General features: G+C 44.2%; 1 protein-coding gene across 1 annotated transcript in view; it reads right to left on the reverse strand.

The window, feature by feature from the left end:
• FKBP1B (FKBP prolyl isomerase 1B) overlaps positions 1 to 19,947 on the reverse strand; it is a 200,434-nt gene that overhangs the window by 169,286 nt on the left and 11,201 nt on the right. The window contains exon 2 of the mRNA XM_078647708.1: positions 11,669 to 11,716. Within this exon, the coding sequence (XP_078503834.1) occupies positions 11,669 to 11,716 (48 nt within the window). The remainder of the gene's footprint in view (positions 1 to 11,668; positions 11,717 to 19,947) is intronic.

Consider the following 19,947-nt stretch of genomic DNA (forward strand, 5'->3'; position numbering starts at 1 on the left):
GAAGAGTGTGGGATCTGTCCAAAACATGGGGCAAGCTGTTCGTCAAAAAATACTAAAGAAACGCAAACGGTAAAGTCAGAAGAAAGGCAGTCTTGACGCCAATAAAAGGTCGGCATTCAACTGAGTTATTCAAGATGGTTATACTTGCTAGGTTACTGTGCATGTCAGTTCATATGGACTGGAGGTTTTTCTTACAATGCTTGATTGTGGCCGATGCCCATTCCTTGGAGTTCACTTTCCACATCCTTACATCTCCTGAACAACACTTCACTGTACAAAAGGAAGGAGCTGCTGCCCTGGACATGGATCTTGAAAAAATCAAGTGTCAATTTTAGGTCATATTTGTAATAGTCATTTTGCTAATCACAGTAAACAAACTGCAGCCTATACATACCGTTATGGGCTTTAAGCAACCTCCTGCTGCTATTAGCTTCTTTTGCTCAGCAACCTTGAGTCAATTGGTGCGAGACATCACATCTTCGATCAGCCCACATGAGCATTTTGCTCTTACCATCTCATTCTATTGGTTGAATGGGTGTATCATGCTAACTTCACTGGGATGCACGAAGGACGATTTTATATCTAAACGTTCACACCGTCTCTGTACACTTAATTGTTTAACTCACCAATGCTCTGTACACAAAAAGCATTCCTTCTCTTTGTTTCAATCTAAAGCAGACATGTGTTATTGCTTCGGTCAGTGTCAGAGTAAGAGCATCAAACCTGCTGGCTTGGTCCAGGCTTGCTATGTGATTAGAAGTGCATCCTACACACTAACACCAAACCTCTTGCATGCATTTTATTAGCAGCTATCCCTAGCAAGGCCACAGTAACTAGTTTGTTAAAAGTATAAATTAGCTGTTGAGCCCATCACGGAAGGCCGCTTCTCTCAGTCTAGAGAAGAGGATCTGCCAATGGGACAGGAAGAGGAGGAAGACATTACTGCTAGTAATGGATTACGTAAAGCATGAGAAGTAATGGGAATAAAGATGGCTGCCAATTATCATTTGCAACCGCTCATTAAGACACCTTGTCTATTAATGAGAGAACGCCTTTGTGAAGTGGCAAAATAATTCAACTGATAGGGTTAGAGAACAAGCAGGCCCAAGGAAGAGTTGATAGCATTTACCTGCAATCCCAAAATGGATAACAACATGAACATTCTGGTTAAAAACTACTGTATCAGCAACTAGTGAGTCTGCATCATCTACAACAGGTTTTCCTCCCGAGTAAATTTTGGGAGAATGGTGAGGTTTTGCACCGTATTAATATCCGTCATAGTAAATATTATCTAATGCTCAAAAGTGGGTTACGTTGATGTTTTCACCCGACTTTAATATCAGATGACAATATTCTGTTTGTTTCTTGAAAATGAAAGGAGTATTGACACAACTTTACCAGCCTTAGTACCAGACTAGTGCATATAGTGCGTCATATGCATGTAAGTACCGAGGGCAGTAGCAGGAAGAGGTAGTTGACAAACCCTGCGAGGACCAGGTTGTGGTCTTACGGGATACTATGCACTCTTATTGTATATCTTTCAAGCCAGAGGGAAAAAGTTTGGATCACACAAAATGGATATCAGGAAAGTGACTGTGGTGGTTGGTGAACAGGAAATGAGAAAATGGATGACTGCTAAACAGCTGGTACCCAAACATATTTTCATTGAAAGAAGGTTGAGGGTGGCACCAAGTGGAGAAAAAAAGAAGGAAAAAAAGGACTTATATTCCATCAACATGCAGCTGTACAAAGCGTAAAAAGGAATGTTTTATGCATAGTGATGCATACAGTGGTAGAATCTCAGTACACTGTCGAAGGTAAAAGGAGTGCAGAACTTTGGAGGAGAGTGTACAGGAGCATGGTTCTACTTCTAAAAGACTGGGCTACAGGACAGGGCTACTGTGAATTTTGTTAAATCTGTTTACATGTCCTTATTTCTTCTATGTATGCAATTTTAAGTCGTATGCGAGCTTGTGAATTTCATTAAACAATTTTCAAACACCGATTTTCTTCTCTCTATGTGGTGGACATTGAAATGAGACTGGACGTTAGTATGGCTTTGTTCAAAGATCCAGTTCATGAGCCATCCTTGAGTCAGAGCTCTCAGGACACAGCAAATGTTCCAGACTTGGTGTCTGCAAGAACCCACGTTGGATTATTTGATACAGCTCCCCTGGTCAGGAGAGAAACATGTAAATGCAATGAGAGGGCCCCACAATCTAAAGGGAGAGACTAAAGAGGAAAATATTTTTTGTTGTCCTTAAAAAGGTGGAATTATAATTACTATTTCACCAAAACGTGTCGACACAATTGTTGCAATACATTTGGGGAACAGGATCACATAAAAAAAGGAAATGGTCTCCTCTATGTGTTGTTCTTATTGATTCTTACAAATTAGTTTGGATCAATGACAAATGTGATAGTCTTGTAAAGGTCTCTCTTTTCATCACTATCTACGTTTTAGATTATTTGGGGTTTATTCTATATGAAATATATATATGATTCATGGATATATTGTTTACATTTGTATTATTAAAAATAATACATTTGTTTCTTTTTATTTGATTTGTTTTTGCAACCTCTAACTCGAGACTGGGAGTATTAATGTCTTTTGATTGGGTGTTTGAATTTGAAATAATGGATCCATAGCACCTTTCAAAGGGAATTGTTTACGACTGACGGGAGAGAAACATGGGCAACTCTACATCAAGTGAAATATCACAGCGAGCTGAAAAGCCTCTTTGTTTCAGATGATGCACCAATCCTAACTGATACCACGTAAATTAAAAGTTTATATGCCTGTCTATATCTCTTAAAACCATCTGCCAGATCTGCTTCACAAGTTGTGCTCCAAACCCAAAGTGTTTCCACCATGCACACAAACCATCTCACACCCACAAGCACAAACACAAGTGTTGGAAATTCCCTCTTTTTTCCGATTGACGCCTTCACATGTTTCAGAACCAGCACAATAAAACAAGCACTGGCGTTGCCAGTAGGTCTCGTAGAATGCAGTGCGTCCTTCTTGCTGTAGTAGGGCGATTGGGTGGCTGTTGGTAATTAGAGAGTGGCCGGAGGGAAGCCAGATGGGGGCAGGAGAGCTGAGATAGCGTGTTAGAGGAGGAGAAGCCGCAGAGCGCACGCTGGGCGAAGCCCTTTGATGTGCTGTGCGGCCGTGAATGCCAGCGTGTTAGGGGAGGAGAAGCCGCAGAGCGCACGCTGGGCGAAGCCCTTTGATGTGCTGTGCGGCCGTGAATGCGCGTGCTTGTTTGGTCACGTGAACTTAAAGAAAACTGCACGAACGAAACCCTTAGTTTCACGATTGTTTTCAGCACTTGAATTCTCGCTCCTTCAATGCGCTTGCGCGCATTGATAGGTCACGAGACCTAAAAACGACTGAGCCTTTATTTTCCCAGGGGTGTCCAAAGTAGGACAGGACTGCTGGATCAATGTTTGATTTTCAGGATAGCCACTTTTTTAATTATTTTTTTTTTTTACACACGATTGGTTTTGGAAAGCATGTCAAGACCTTATAAATGGTGATTATGTGGAATATAAATGCCCATAACAATATTTTACTATGGAGGTTCCAGTCTTTCTGTCAGAAATCGGTAGGAATCCACTTGATTGCATGAAAGAATCTCAATAAATAAAACAGTATGTGTATACAAAGGAGGATATATTCAGCGCAATCCCAGCTAGGGAGCTCTATAAAAAATTCACCAAAAATAAATTATGTAAGAGGAGCAGGCAGACATGGAAAGACAGGGAACAGCGGGATATTCCTAAGGGAGCAGAAAGTGTGGCTAGGTTACAGGAAACATACTACAGAAAAAACATTAGGTTGGGAAATGGTTTGCAAGCCCCAAGGAGGGTTCACTGACACACACACACAGCACCATTATTTTAAAAGTTTATAATATGATGAAGTAACCGTAGGTTGAATACATTTCATATTAAAATATGAAGCTTATGCACAAAGCACCATTTAACAAAAACCGTGGGAAATTGGTATATGGAAAGAATATGAACGCACAGAAAGAAAGATATAGTGAGAGTAGGGGGGAAAGAATGTTTCCAAGTTGATAACGGAGTGATGACAGTATTCAGATAACTAGGGAGGCAGACGGTTAAAGACACTACCCCCACAAACACAAAATGCCAAAGGACAAACCAGAAGGAGGAAAGGATTATGCAAAAAAATTTTTTAGAGGTGTAAAATACTACGTACATCATGTCAGCCCTTCTGTGTGCGCAACTCAATAGCCTTCCGGACACAGTTTGAGACCAAACACGGAATGCAAAACAAATAATTAACCAGACAAGACGTGCAATAACTGGAAAAGCAGCATTCTTTCAAGTGTTATATGTGCAATACAAACACTCCACACGCTGGAGATACAAACACAATCCAATGTCACAGAACTGGGCCAAACACTGCACGTATACACACGGATGCATACAGCTACCAGGGTAAATTGAACACTCATTGTGGGTGTACAGAACAGCAGGGCACATTTTCTTTAACTATTGGACATTTTTTTTCTGGAGCTTTATACAGCGTAAACTTGACCCGAATGTATCAGAGCGCTTTACATGAGCATCACAGACAGCCACATTCCTTTTGTTAGGCAGGGGGAGATGAAGTGATTTGCCCAGAATCACAGGATGTTGAGCTTCCCTGCCGAGACCTGAACCCGGTTCCCCAGCTTCGAAGTCGACCGCTCCAGCCCTAAGGCCACACACCCACATTTCCCTTCCCGTAGATTCCAGAGCATCCTCTAGTACAGTGGTTCCCAAACTTTTTTGACCTGTGGCTCCCTTGACCTAATCAGCAGTTGGCCGTGGCTCCCCACCATTTTTTTTTACCAGTGGGTGGGTGGTATGTACCTCCTGTTATCTTCCTTAAAGTAATTGGGATGCATTCTTTCACTCATCCAACCATCCGTTCACTCATTCAGCCATCCGTTCTCTCATCCATCCACCCTTTCACTTCACTCATCTATCCATCCTTTTGTCCATCTACCCCCTTTCACTAACTCATCAATCCTTACATTCACCCTTTCACTCATCCATCCATTCACCATTTCACTTATCAATTCATCCATCCACCCATTCACTTGCCCATCATCTACCCTTTCATCCATCCATCCATCCATCCATCTTTTCACACACCCATCCACCAATTCACTCACCCATCAGCTGCCCTTTCACTCATCCATCCATCCTTTCACACACCCATCTACACTTTTACCCATCCATCTACCTTTCCACCCATACATCCATCTATTTACCTTTTCTCTCATCCATACTTCCACTCATTCACTCATCCATCCATCCTTTCTTTCATTATCTATCCATTCCCCCTTTCATTCATGCATTCATCCTTTCAGTAATCCATTCAGACATTCCTTCACTTATTTACTCACCCACCTTTGCACATTATGAGCTGAGCCTTTGTCTGCAGAGTTGCAGGCAGAAGAGGCCTATCAAGAACGAACTACAGCAAGGGGTGGGGTGCGGTGGGGGAGAGTTCACTATGCCCCTGCACATAGGCAGACTGAAAACGTAGAAGTCATGAGTCACACATGATGCACAGTGCCAGGATGTGAGGTTACTGTAACATGGTGTTGTTTCCAGGGCTTTAAGCAGTGTAAAAAAATGGGGGGGGGGGGGGGGGGGGGGTCTCTTCAAAGGGGGTGTTGGATGTAATTAAGAGCGCAGTTTAAAACACCTAGGCTAAAAATCTGCGCTTAGCATAGTGCTGCGCCAGACTGGTATTATGTTATTTCTGTCATTGCATCCAGATATATAATACAGCAAGTATCATTACACCAACAACAAGCCAGAACTATTGGATTTGTCAATGGTTGCTAGTTCCTTAAAATAAAAAAGCAGCAACCATGGCATTGTTGAATATAATATTGAAAATACTTCAGTTAAAAAATGATGAGACGGTGAAAGAACGTTAACCTGTTCTTTTAAACTTATTTCACAGGCTACTTTAAATGAAGCGTTCTCTAACATTGCAGCATGCGCGTTTTACTTTTTTTTATCTAACAGAATGCCCTTCTGTACACTGAGGCAGGAGGAGCCCACCACATGCTTGAACACCCCTGACTGCCCCATTGCCATTCAGTAAATGGCAATCAGCCCCATACAGAATTTCAATGGGTGGGAGGGGCTGCTCCTGTGCTCCTGGAGGAGTGCGAGGTGGCTCCAGCAGCGGGGGGGTGAGGCCTCTCACAGGGGAGCAGCGCTGCTCCCTGTGATGCCACAATTACAGATAAAAGGGTAGGGACGTATTTACGAACGGTTGGTCACCCTAGTGTGCGCGGCGCCCCTGGCACCTCATTACGGCGCACTGGGGAGCCGCGGCGCACAGTTTGGGAACCACAGCTCTAGTATATCGATGTCACAACACTACTTCAAATGAAACTCTAGAAAAGCAGGCCTTTTTCTGGCAAATTTAAGGAAGCATTCCCAATTCTTTGACGATGTAAAGATTCCTATAGATTAAAACCAGCCTATTGCTCACTAACTCCAACGAAGATGTCCCCAATGGGTATTCATGAAGCTCCAAGGCAAAGAACTTAACGGATGCCTTATGTGAAAAACATTAAAGATATACCCTAAAATTCGTGCTCGTCTGCAAGTGAGCTAGTAACCTATTGGTTTACTCGCACAATAACTATGTTTAAAGTATATCGGGTTACAGACTTACAGTGTGGCTAAAAAGACAGGTGAATGTTATACTTTGCAATGTACGCGGTTTCCTTTCATAAAATATAGTATAGACCGGGCCACTGGAATTATGCAGTAGTGGAGAACCAAACTACGCAACATGGCTGACAAAATTATGCAGCAAGGAAGGGCAAGTTATGCACTATAATGTGATCTAGTCTGTAGCAGTATCATTTTAATAGTCTGTCAACAACATTTATTAGCATAAATATGCCACAGCACCACAAACTAAATTGCACAGTCATAAATACAATAATAAATATGCAACCATTATGTATGTATGTATGTATGTATGTATGTAGGCCTACTTATATAGCGCGTCTGTCACCCAGAGGGCATCCTGGCCCTTTGACCACAGACATTCTTACAGGTGACAATTACACTGCCTTAGGAAAAAGGTAGGTTTTAAGATCCTTTCTAAAAGATGAGAGGTCCTCCTTGCACCTTAGGGCCAGAGGTGGGGAGTTCCAGAGCTTGGCGGCCGCGAAGCTGAATGAACGGCCGCCCATCCTCACCCTTTTTATCTTAGGAACAATCACCAAGAAGGCCGAGGAGGATCTCAAGAGTCTGGCAGCAGAGTACCAGGAAAAAAGACCTCGCAACACCACTGGACCCAACCCGTGTAAGGCTCTAAAGACCAAGCAAGCTGATTTAAAACAAATCCGTTTTTGCACCGGAAGCCAGTGTAGGTCCGAAAGGGCAAGAGAGGACGAAGCAGACCAAGGCCGCGAGAGCGCCAACTTAGCTGCCATGTTCTGTACCCGCTGTAGCTTCATAATTAGAGTACTGGGGGCTCCCAGAAGCAGTGCGTTACAGTAGTCTAACCTACTGAGAATTATACTACGCACTGCTTCCGTCCTCGCTGAGTGAGGGAGAAGCGGAAGAATCTTCCGCAGCATGCGTAACAGCAGCAAACAAACACCAGCCCTCTCATTCTTTGAAACACAAGTTTCCATATTTTCCACATTACAAGAATAAAAAGAAGAGGTTTGTTAGGTAAGACTCTATAGGCCAATAGACATAATTAGTGCAAAGGAAATGTCAGCCTAGTAGAACATTAGCTGGGACCTAGGTTATGAAATGTCTTCTTGTGGCTGTCTGAGAAGCCAGGATATAACTGGACATTGCCATGTAAATCACCAGGTTATCCATTTTATATCAAAGTGCAAGCGCTTTACTGCAAGTTGCAATCGAGGGCTGCTTGAACAGTGAAACAAGCATTTAGAGCAAAGGTGATTCGCATTTGTGCAAAACCGCATCAAGTGTACCAGAACATTGGAATGTTGAGAGCTCCATTGAAAACTATGAAGTACCGCCTGGCTTCTAATGGTCGAAGAAGCCCAGAGCCCGAACATTCCAATGTTTGTTCACAGCTGTTGCTGTGAACGAAAGGCCTCAAGGAGGGGTAGAATGTTCTAATAGGCTTAGAGCCCTTCACAGCAGGCTCTACTGGCCATTAAAGGCCCGCTCCCTGGTTGAAGGCCCTCGGCTTCGGCCTTTAACGCTGGAGCAGGCCTTTAATGGCCGGTAGAGACTGCTACGGCAGACTAAGGCTATATGAACGCCTTCCACCCTCCAAACACACAATCACAGCAATCCGTCCCAAAACAGTTAGCAGCAAACGTGGCCACATACGCTCTGACTGCTCAAGCAAAATTTTAAAATCGCTCGTTAGTCATTTTAATCATTATTAAATAGTGTCTGTTCTAACGTCCCCCTCACTGGTGCCAGTGTTTTACATCTCAACATAGTAATCCGCAACCAAAAGTTGAACAATTAAACTTTGCAAAGAGCCAGCGAGGGCCCAAAAGCACTTGTTGCGCTTTTTGTTTAGTAACTTTTGATTCATTTGAGCTAGTAACTATTTATTTTGCGAAATCTGCAAATTATTCAGCAGATGGTGGGTTATCTGGTAAATCAATAAATACGTGGTAAACGTTGCAGCCGCAGAATGACATAATTCCAGTGGTCCCGGGCATAGAGCATTACATTGTTGTTTAATTACGATCAGTGTCTCATATTTAATGGAGGCATCAGTGTCCAGGAGATATAAAGTAGAGGTTGTAACCTGCAACGTTCACCCTTCATGCTACACACTAATTCCTTATGCAACATACTTATATGAAAGTTTTCTCAATAAACTAGGATCAATAATCCGCATTAATGTATACCACTCATTGGAAGGCGATATGCGGGAGTCGTTAATATCTTTGAAGAGCCATAAATATCTCGTGTGTCACTCAGGTGGCAGGTCTGTTTGCAAGACGGTAAATTACTGCTCTGTGAAAGACCCGAGTCTTGCTGACGGCCCCTAGGTTAAGTCAGAATACCTAGGTGCCATAAACAAGTGATCTGGTTAATTTGTTTACAACCACACTCCATGCTAATGTCTGAACTAGCCTGGCTCAAATATACATAAAAAAGCCCGCTATGTCCGGCTATTCGTTGAACTAATTAACTATTTATTGTAAGGTACCTCTGGCATCCTACCGATCGGCATTTATGGCTCTGGTGTCTTAGGCACCTCCAGAAGCTGTTGAAGACTGCATTTTTATTGGATTTTAGCCCATTTTAGAACATTTCTTATTCGGATTCGTAAATTACTCCGGTGTCTTTTCTAACGCAGAACAGTGGGTCCACGCACGCCCTTCACGTGGCCTCTGCCTGACCCTGGCTGGGCCTTTTGAATGTCACTCTGCCTGACCCAGGGCCTTTTGAATGTCACTAGGCCTTCGAATGTCACTCTGCCTGACCCAGGGCCTTTTGAATGTCACTCTGCCTCACCCAGGGCCTTTTGAATGTCACTCTGCCTCACACAGGGTCTTTTGAATGCCACTCTGCCTGACCCAGGGCCTTTTGAATGTCACTCTGCCTCACACAGGGTCTTTTGAATGTCACTCTGCCTGACCCTGAGTCTTTTGAATGCCACTGGGCCTTCGAATGTCACTCTGCCGGACACAGGGCCCTTTGAATGTCACTAGGCCTTCGAATGTCACTCTGCCTGACCCAGGGCCTTTTGAATGTCACTCTGCCTCACCCAGGGCCTTTTGAATGTCACTCTGCCTCACACAGGGTCTTTTGAATGCCACTCTGCCTGACCCAGGGCCTTTTGAATGTCACTCTGCCTCACACAGGGTCTTTTGAATGTCACTCTGCCTCACCCAGGGCCTTTTGAATGTCACTCTGCCTCACACAGGGTCTTTTGAATGTCACTCTGCCTGACCCTGAGTCTTTTGAATGCCACTGGGCCTTCGAATGTCACTCTGCCGGACACAGGGCCCTTTGAATGTCACTAGGCCTTCAAATGTCACTCTGCCTGACCCTGGGCCTTCGAATGTCACTCTGCCTGATACAGGGTCTTTTGAATGTCACTCTGCCTCACACAGGGTCTTTTGAATGTCAGTCTCCCTGACCCAGGGTCTTTGAATGTCACTCTGCCCGACTCATGGGCCTTTTTAATGCCACTGGGCCTTCGAATGTCACTCTGCCTGACACAGGGCCTTTTGAATGCCACTGGGCCTTTGAATGTCACTCTGCCTGACCCTGGGCCTTTGAATGTCACTCTGCCTCATACAGGGTCTTTTGAATGTCACACTGCCTCACACAGGGTCTTTTGAATGTCAGTCTCCGTGACCCAGGCCTTTGAATGTCACTCTGCCTGACTCGGGGCCTTTTGAATCTCACTCTTCCGGACCCTTTGAATGTCACTCTGCCGGACCGTGGGCCTTTTGAATGTCACTGGGCCTTCGAATGTCACTCTGCCTCACACAGGGTCTTTTGAATGTCACTCTGCCTCACACAGGGTCGTTTGAATGTCACTCTGCCTCACACAGGGTCTTTTGAATGTCACTCTGCCTCACACAGGGTCTTTTGAATGTCAGTCTCCGTGACCCAGGGTCTTTGAATGTCACTCTGCCTGACTCGGGGCCTTTTGAATGTCACTCTGCCGGACCCTTTGAATGTCACTCTTCCGGACCCTGGGCCTTTTGAATGTCACTGGGCCTTCGAATGTCACTCTGCCTCACACAGGTTCTTTTGAATGTCACGCTGCCTCACACAGGTTCTTTTGAATGTCACTCTGCCTCACACAGGGTCTTTTGAATGTCACTCTGCCTCACACAGGGTCTTTTGAATGTCACTCTGCCTCACACAGGGTCGTTTGAATGTCACTCTGCCTCACACAGGGTCTTTTGAATGTCACTCTGCCTCACACAGGGTCTTTTGAATGTCAGTCTCCGTGACCCAGGGCCTTTGAATGCCACTCTGCCTGACTCGGGGCCTTTTGAATGTCACTCTGCCGGACCCTTTGAATGTCACTCTTCCTGACCCTGGGCCTTTTGAATGTCACTGGGCCTTCGAATGTCACTCTGCCTCACACAGGGTCTTTTGAATGTCCGTGAGAGGCTGCGCCGGGGAGTGTTCGGGCCTCTTGCCAAATATAGGGATGGCCTGTCATGTGTGTCCAGTGTCTGCTACTAAATCGAAGTGTGTCTGGCCGGAGGACCGATACGAGCCCTGCTAACAAGTGTAGAGAGTTTAGAGTCTCATTTGGTTTTAAGAAAAGACAACTGAGCAGAAGAGGGGCAACCCCGAGAACTAAATCTTTTCTCGACATGTTTTTAAAAGAAAACACCCTCTTCTGGCCCTAAAAGTGCAGGATATTTGCCATATACCACATTTCACGACTTCACGCCAGAATATATTTCAGGGCTCGCTACAGACAGACCGGTGTCCCCAACGGACCTGCTGCTTTCAATCAGTTTCGTGCAGACTTGAGCAGGGCTATTTAGAGCCGTCTGCCACCCACAAAAGGGGACCACCTGTCGGCTAGCAGGGTAATTCACACACCCTAACTCGGTCTGACACTAGTCAGAAAAAGACTCACTCAGGATACAGCGACTCACTCTCCCACAATGCACCTTACCTGTATAGTGTACAACGCAGGTCTGGCCCTTCTTCGGAAATGTTCTTCCTGCAAGAAAGGGAACATAGGAGGCTGCATTTAGAGCACTGAGTGTATGAAAAACGTAAAAGCAAATGCATGTCTTTTAACCTTGGTAACTCATTCTCACAACGTCTGTTCATATTATTTGCGCAAATATAAATTAGCCTGTACTTGTAAAGCGCCTACTAATCACCCCTAAGGGCCTCAAGGCGCTGGGGGCTGTTGGGGAGATTAAGTGAGCAATTGCCTAGAGTCACAAGATGCGGAGCTGATCTGCTGCAGGCGCCAGAGATCAAACCATGAGCCCCATGCTCCAGTGTCAGCTGCTGTGCTGGCCAAAGTCTTCAAGAAACACTGGAATTAATAGCTCGCTTCTACATAAAGTACTAAATGGGCAAACATTCCTTTATCCACCAACTGTGATGAATGAATAAACGCATTTATGTATTTCCATAATCATGAAAGACTATAGTACTTCAATCACCCTAAATGAATGCATGAATGCCTGCAAGCTATTCCTTCCATAAACAATAATAAAATAATACATGTACTTTTCTTCCACAACAAGATCTCAGCCATCTATGAAAACTTCAAACCCCAAATCCTCGCCGCCGACAGCATCAGCCTGTTCACGCCCATCAACACTAACCCCAAACTCCTGCTCACCCGCTGGGACCATTCTCACTTCTCAAGCCACAATCTCAATCATGAACTCCGTACACTCGGAAGCACCCACGGACCTGTGTCCCCCACTAAAACGTCAACCGCGGGAGCAAGTCGATCGGCGACGAGCTCAAGAAAGTCCTGAATGAAAGAATGGAGTTATTTCTAAAGCGCAAATGTCACTCGTAATTGCGCATCCTGGAACCAGGCTCAGCAGTAGCTATGATCCTTTGTACATGGCCCTAGATGGAGCCATTAAATGAGAGTATGACAAAGAGCATCTGGAGCTTGAAAGAGCCAGGACTTCAAGGCTTTTTTAACCACTTCCATGCTTGGCCGATTCTGCTCCTGTGCTGAAGATTTCAGCGCGGGTGCGGTCATGACGGCCCCCAGCCGTCATCAGCACGGAAGGGGTTAAATGCAACTTCCGTACCCAAAAAGCGGCGGTGCAGTGGCAGTCGGTTCCACGGTTTAGCATCTAGTGCCCTAAAAGACTTTCGACCTCGAGTTTTAAATCTGAAGGAGGGAGACTTAAGCAGATTTGCATTTGAAGATCTCAAAGTTCTCAAGGTCTTGTAGTGGCTAAATCTGGCAGTGAGGTATTTAGGACAATTGTCTGAAACAGATTCCCCTGGGAAACCAGTCTAACACGCCAATATGTTATACCACGCTACCACTCACACTTAGACCCCAAAGGGCTGTCTAAACACACTCTCAGGTCTATTCTCACACATGAGTGAACCAGAAAACCAAATCACTGGCAGCTAACTACAATATAAGGTACGTAAGCAATTTATTAAAAGACTATTGAGGCAACAATAGACATAAAGATTAAAAATTCATAATGCAATATGAATACAAAATAAAAACAGCACATAAAAATACAATTATACAATAACCTAGCAGTGGGACAAAGCTACAGTAAGACACAATATGAGTCAAATCAGGCAAACCCCATGGTACTTAGACAGTTCAATAGGTATTATATGATGCAGAGAGACTCAAAATGAAGAATATCTCATATTTAGGACTTAGTATTCCAGAATGCATCCGTCATGTATCTGTGGAATATTCCAAGACTAACAGAGCGTCGACGCGTTTCGGCGGATCCAAAGTAGATAACTGCCCGCCTTCTTCAGGACAACAATTTTAATTTTCCCACAGTTCAATATATATCTTAGCGGAGAGATCTCTCACAAATATATCTCGAGAGGAAGCAGATTCCAGAGTATATGGTAACCAGTCGACACTCTCAGAAAAAGTTAAAAAATGTATTTGTTAACGTTCTATCCACTTCATCCTCTTGATAATTCCAATCATAGAGTTACACAGGATAATCTTTTGACACCCGCTCTCTGTATCTAATCTTCGATGCCTTTTATATCCGGCTAAGCTTAACGTGTGAGTTAAGACGGAGACAGCAAGAAATACCCGTGTCTCACTACGAACGGGGATCCAGAAGCTCCAACGAAAGGGATTCTGACACGGGGTAGTAAACCTCCAAGAGCCTTGAATGCTCTGAAAACTAGCAGCAAGATCTTAAACAGAATTCTTTTATGAATTATGAGCCAATTAAGTATTTTTAATGTGACCGATGTCAAGCTCTGTTTTGGGAGCTGTAGCACCACTCTGGCTGTTGTGTGTGTGGGGGGGGGGGGGGGGGGGGGGGAGACTATCTGAAGTTTGTGAATGCTGGCCATTTTTTGTGAATGAACTTTTTTGAGCAGTCAGCAACAGTCTGTTTCAATAATTCAGTCTTGGCGAGATGAGGGCAAATGCTACAGTTGCCTAGCAATAAGTGAGAGGAGAGGTTTTTTTGTGTGATTTTTTTAAAGCGATGTAATGATATTGAAACACATCACATCTATAGCAGTAACTTGTGGGTGAAAGGAGAGTACGGTGTCAAATTCAACCCCCAAATTATTTGCCGCCTTAACCATGTCTGATGGAGGGGGAACTAAGTTAGGCCAGCAGCCAATGGGAGAGAATAAACTGGATTTTCCAAAAAGCAGGGTCTCCGTTTTCTCTGAATTGCATATTAACATGATTATTCTGCACCCATGAGATCACATTGGAAAGACCCTTTTGGAAATTCAGTTCAGAACTAACAATGCCCTTTTCTAATGAAATCATCAACTAGGTATTGTCTGCTTACGAGGTGATTGCAATTTCATAGTAGTCAATCAGAAATATAAGGGTGGGACGCGGCATTGATATTAAAAAGAGCAGGGCTAAGAGATGATCCCTGTGGCACACCATTAGTGATAAGTTTTTCTTTAGACATAAATTCTACTAGAACTACAGCTTGTCTCCTATCAGTAAGAAAGGATTTGAACACCACTAGTGCTTTGTGGGAGATACCTGAATCTTGGATTCGCTGATTAAGGATGTCATGTGAAATCCCATTCAATGCTGTGGCAGAGGTCCAGCCGTATCAATACGGCCCCCTTCCAGCTTTCAGTCATTTTAATAGTCTCAAAGACCTCAAGTAAGACTGATGAAGGTCTGGGCCTTTAGCCAGATTGGAGTGTATTATAATAATAATAATAATAATAATAATATGAGATTTCCAAAAGGGAGGTAAGGTGCAGGTTCACCATTTTCTCAAGTGTTTTGGCTAGTACAGGCAGCAGAGAAATCGGTCTAAGATTAGATAAGGTAGTAAGATCTGCCGAGGATTTTTTCTGCAGGGGCTGGACGGTGTCAAATTTCCAGGCTGGAGGGACCACACCTGTGGTTAAAGAGGTGTTTAGTATTTTATTAATCAAGGGGTTACTAGATCAATGGCCTCATGGAGTACTGCAGGTGGACGGTAGGCTGAAGGCATACCTGTTTTACAAGAATGAGTAATTTGCTGTAACAATGTTAGGGAAATGTCATCAAATGGGCCATTTAAAAGGTAGTTTATGAGGTTGGATGCAAAACTCTGTTGTGCAGCTTGGAACTTTTCCTTCAAAGAAGATTGAGATTCGGTCACATAGGGCCTGGGAGGGCAGGATCTCTCTTGAGAGAGTTTCAGGTTGCAAAAACATTTGTGAGATGTTGAAAATGACTTTTGGATCCCGACTGGCCTCTTGAATTTTATTAGCAAAAGAAGCTTTTTTTCGATTTAATCAACTTATGATATACCTTCTGAGATTCTTTAAAAAGGGACACATTGTACATACTGTATTCCAGTCACCATTTCTGTTCACATTGTTTACAATAGCGCTTTTGCTCAAGAAATGTAGGGGAGAACAAGGGTTGAGAGTGTTTATGCTGGACATTTTTTGGGCGGATGGAAGGTGCAAGATCAGTAATCAGGATGTTAAAAAAGAGTTTATATCTTCCTCCAACTTCCCTTTGAGGGTCGGGTCATGAAGGACAGGCAAGCTTTCAGCCTAGGATTAGGTTTCCGATCTATTTCTTTTCGACGAGAAGCGGGAAGGGTTTCTGGTTTTAGAGGAATATGATTTTGGGACACAATTGTAATGCTAAATGGAACTAGACAACGATAAACAGTAAATAACCCAGTATTTGTACGGTGCAAACTAATCACCTGTAAGGGTCTCAAGGCGCTGTGGTCCATAGGGGAGATTAAGTGACCTATTGCCGAGAGTCAAATGATGCTGAGCAGATCTGTCTCCAGCGCTGGGGATCGAGCCGTAATCCCACGCTCTGGAGTCAACTGCCTTGGTCGCTGCGCCACACTTCTCCAATGATGCATCCAAGAGAGTGTAATGGGTGCGCCAGCCATCAGGCTAAGATAATCAGGGTATGGCCACAAAGGTGGGTTGAGGCATAAATCAACTGGGAGAAATATTTTTAAGGTTTTTGAAGGGAGTTGGCCTCAACGTTAAGGTGGAGGTTAAAATCTCCAAGAAAGTAAAATTTGCATAGTTAACTATTAAGGGGATAAGTGCTTCCCTCATCATAGACAAAAAGCTAGTAGTAGGACCTAGAGGGTGATACAATAGGCAGCCAGCAAAAGATTCTGATGCACTGACCCCTAGGCAAAAGCCCAGGCTTTCTTCACCCTCAATGGTGTCCAGGTCAAAGGTGGTCCATTGAAAACTTTCTCAGAAGTTAATTGCTAAGCCGCCACCCCGTCCACCTGTTATATCCTTGGCATTAATTGTATAACCGTACGGAATTAGGATTACAACAGGGTTTCAATCAGGTTTAAGTGATGAACAGAAAATCCAATCTTTTCTCAGTAATTAAATAAGTGATGCCTTATGCATGTTTACCGAAAGAATAAGAATTGAAAAGCCTTCAGGCAAGGGCAGTTTTGGGTGAGCTGAGGGCCCGCATGGCCACCAAGGGCTGCTCTGGAGGACAGTTAAACTCGTTTCTGTAGGCAATGCATGGAACAAGGCCCATTAAACATGCTGGGGGAAGCCCCTCCTGAAGAAACCTTCTGCTGGCTCAGCAGTACCGAACAACTACAGGCTCAAGTTTCCTGTTCCATTTTCCAGCGAAGGCTCTCAAGAAGGCAATCAACCAGCAACTCACTGAACACCTAGAACATAACAACCTCCTGGACCTCTCTCGATCTGTATTTTGGGCCAGTTCGGGCTGGACTGTTCCCATGAGGCACAGGATCAAGATTAATTTGCATATGGCCAGGTCTAAACTGGGGTGGCATGGTGAACAAAAGAATGATGGATTTAACCCAGATCTCTTGACTGGGGGTGAATGTTTTGATTTGTTCTGCATTCCGTCCATCCATTGTGTGTCTTTTGCTTTTGAGCCAATCACAGCACGAGACTGCCCTGATCCAAGCTATCGACAACATCAGGGCCCTCCTGGAATGAATTGAAATAGCAGCGATCATCCTTCTGGACCTGTCAGCTGCCTTCGATACAGTCCCAGATCACATCCTGATCAATAGATTCCACCACAACGGAATCCAGCGAGACGTCCTCAAATGGACTGCCTCATACCTTACATGAGGAACCCAGAGAATCCATCTCCCACCTTGGAACCCAAGAAGATTTGCAGTGTTCCCTAAAGATCATCCCTCAACTCCACCCTCTTTAACACTTACATGACCCCCTTGGCCAACACCATTAGATCGCACAGACTCAACATCTCCTAGGCCGACGACACCCAGCTTATCCTCTTGCTGCCAGAAGCTCCCTACACCAAGAGAGCTAACTTCCGAAGTTGCTTGATGAACGTCGCCAACTGGATGAAGGATAACTGTCTTCTGCTCAACACGGACAAGACAGAAGACCTCATCTTTGGGAACAACACCTCACCATGGAACTATGCATGGTTGCCTGCTGAGCTCAGCCCATCCCCCACTGACTGACCACGCCTGCAACCTCAGCATCATCCTGGACAGCAAATTATTTATGAAGAAGCAGGTCAACACAGTCTCATCTGCCTGCCTCAACACTCTTCGCATGCTCTGCAAGATCTTCAGGTGTCTCCCAGTCAACATCAGAAGAACCGTTGTTTGGGCACTAGTCACTGCGAGCTGTGCTACGGGAACACACTATGTAGGAATCACCGCATGCCTCCTGAAGAAACTACAGACAATACAAAACTCATCCACATAACTAATCCTCAACCTCCCCAGATGGACCCACAACACACCCCACCTCAAGAAGCGACACTGGCTACCTAGCCAGAAGAAATGCCAGTTAAACATGTTGACCCACGCATACAAAGCCCTGCACAACGAAGAACCAGCATACATCAAAAAAACGCCGGACCTTCCGCCAGCAGACCAGACACCTACAATCCGCCTCCCTGCTCCATGCAGACACCCCCGGATCCATAGAAGCAACAGCAGAGGAAGCTCCTTCTTACACCTGGCCGCCAAAGATCCTCAGCATCTCAGGACAGCCTCATCACTCCAGCAATTCAGGAAAGAACTCAAGCCTCGGCTGTTCTGATGTAAAGATCACCACTTAGCAGCTAGCAATCCAACGCCCTAAAATCCTCATGGGTGATTTACGGTGCGCTATAAATCCCTGATTGGTTGACTTTTCTACTTTCAAAAAAAGTTAAAAATACATACCTGCATTATGCTACTTCCACTAACAGGAGAGAATAAATTCACACAGTCAAGTACTCTACTTCCACAAACAGGAGTGAATGAATCCACACACTCTGGTATTCTGCTGCAAACAGGAATGAATTAATTCACCATCCCAACGACTGTACTTTCACAAATGGGAGTGAATGAATTCCTGCACTCAGCTACTCTTCTTCCAGAAACAGGAGCGAATGAATTCACCCATTCACTTACTCTGCTTACATATATGGGAGTGAATTAATTCAGGGGCTCACCTGCTTTACAGCCTCAAATGAGAGAGAATACGGTCACACACACTCAGGCACTCTACTGCCACAAACCGGAGCGAATGAATTTACACACTCAGGTACTCCGTTGCAAACTAAAGGTAATACACTTACACACTCAGCTACTCTGCTTCTACAAACAGGCATGACTGAATACAGCTATTACACTATTTCTATAAACTGGAGTGAATGAATACACATACTCTTACTGTTTCCATAATGAACAATGAATACATCTCCACTTTACTACTTCCACACACAAGAATAAATACATCTCTTCAATTTTCATAGACAGGAATTAATGAATATCTGGAACCTTAGTACTCCATAAACAGGAGTGAATGAAACATGCACAGAAGGACAACCCCATAACTTCTAACAATGGTGATGCTGAACTCCTGCCAAACACAAACAAAAGCATCCTCTTCATTGTTTTATCAGAGATGTGGATGAATGCTCTCCGTCGTTCCCATTAACATGAATGGTAAATGCAGATGTAGAAACCAATGTGCTCTGCTCCTTCCATTAACATGAATGGAATAATGAATACAAGCCTGAGCGTTCTTCATAGGGAGGGCTGTGTTTGATATGTGCTTTAAGTTTGCAGAAATCGTAAGCTGTGTTCGGATACCTCTACAATGACAAATTACTGACTGCAGTAATAAAACGACTAGAACATGAACTTCCGGGTCAACAGCATCATGGACCTGGAGTGAAACTGTTAGATGAACATTTACTATAGTCTTTCTTTTTTGTATCTCCACTGCTAGCATTCAAAGCCCTGGCCTGTGGTGGGGGTGCAGAGCAGTACTGCTCATGTGTGTTGACTGAAATAGATCTGTATCCTGGGAAACGTCCTTTAGGACAAAGCTGGAATCACACTGTGCCTTCACAGTGCCGGCAACAGAATGAATGAGGCTTTAACACGCAATAGTTCTGCACGCAGGAACTTGCTTTAGGAGGGCGCAGTGGTGGAATGAAGTTAGAATTAAAGTCCAACACCTTCCTTACTGTTGCGCACACTAGAGTTGGAATAGTTAATTAAACTATTCCAATATCCAGCGCCCCCTAAGACAAATTAAAACGACTTACATGCAGAACAAATGTGTGCTAAAGACGTATTCTTTCAAATGACGGAGTTCCTAAGTCATGCGTGAAAAACGCCTGCAGAATTTCATCATACATTTGTGTATCACATCAGTATAGCCTTTACTGTCTGAGCTCAAAACAATCACAAAAAGCATGTCACCATACTTCAACTATCATGATGAAATCTCCTTAGGACGAACAGGCGTGGCACA

Source organism: Lissotriton helveticus, chromosome 6, assembly GCF_964261635.1.
Source record: "Lissotriton helveticus chromosome 6, aLisHel1.1, whole genome shotgun sequence".
NCBI lineage: Eukaryota > Metazoa > Chordata > Amphibia > Caudata > Salamandridae > Lissotriton > Lissotriton helveticus.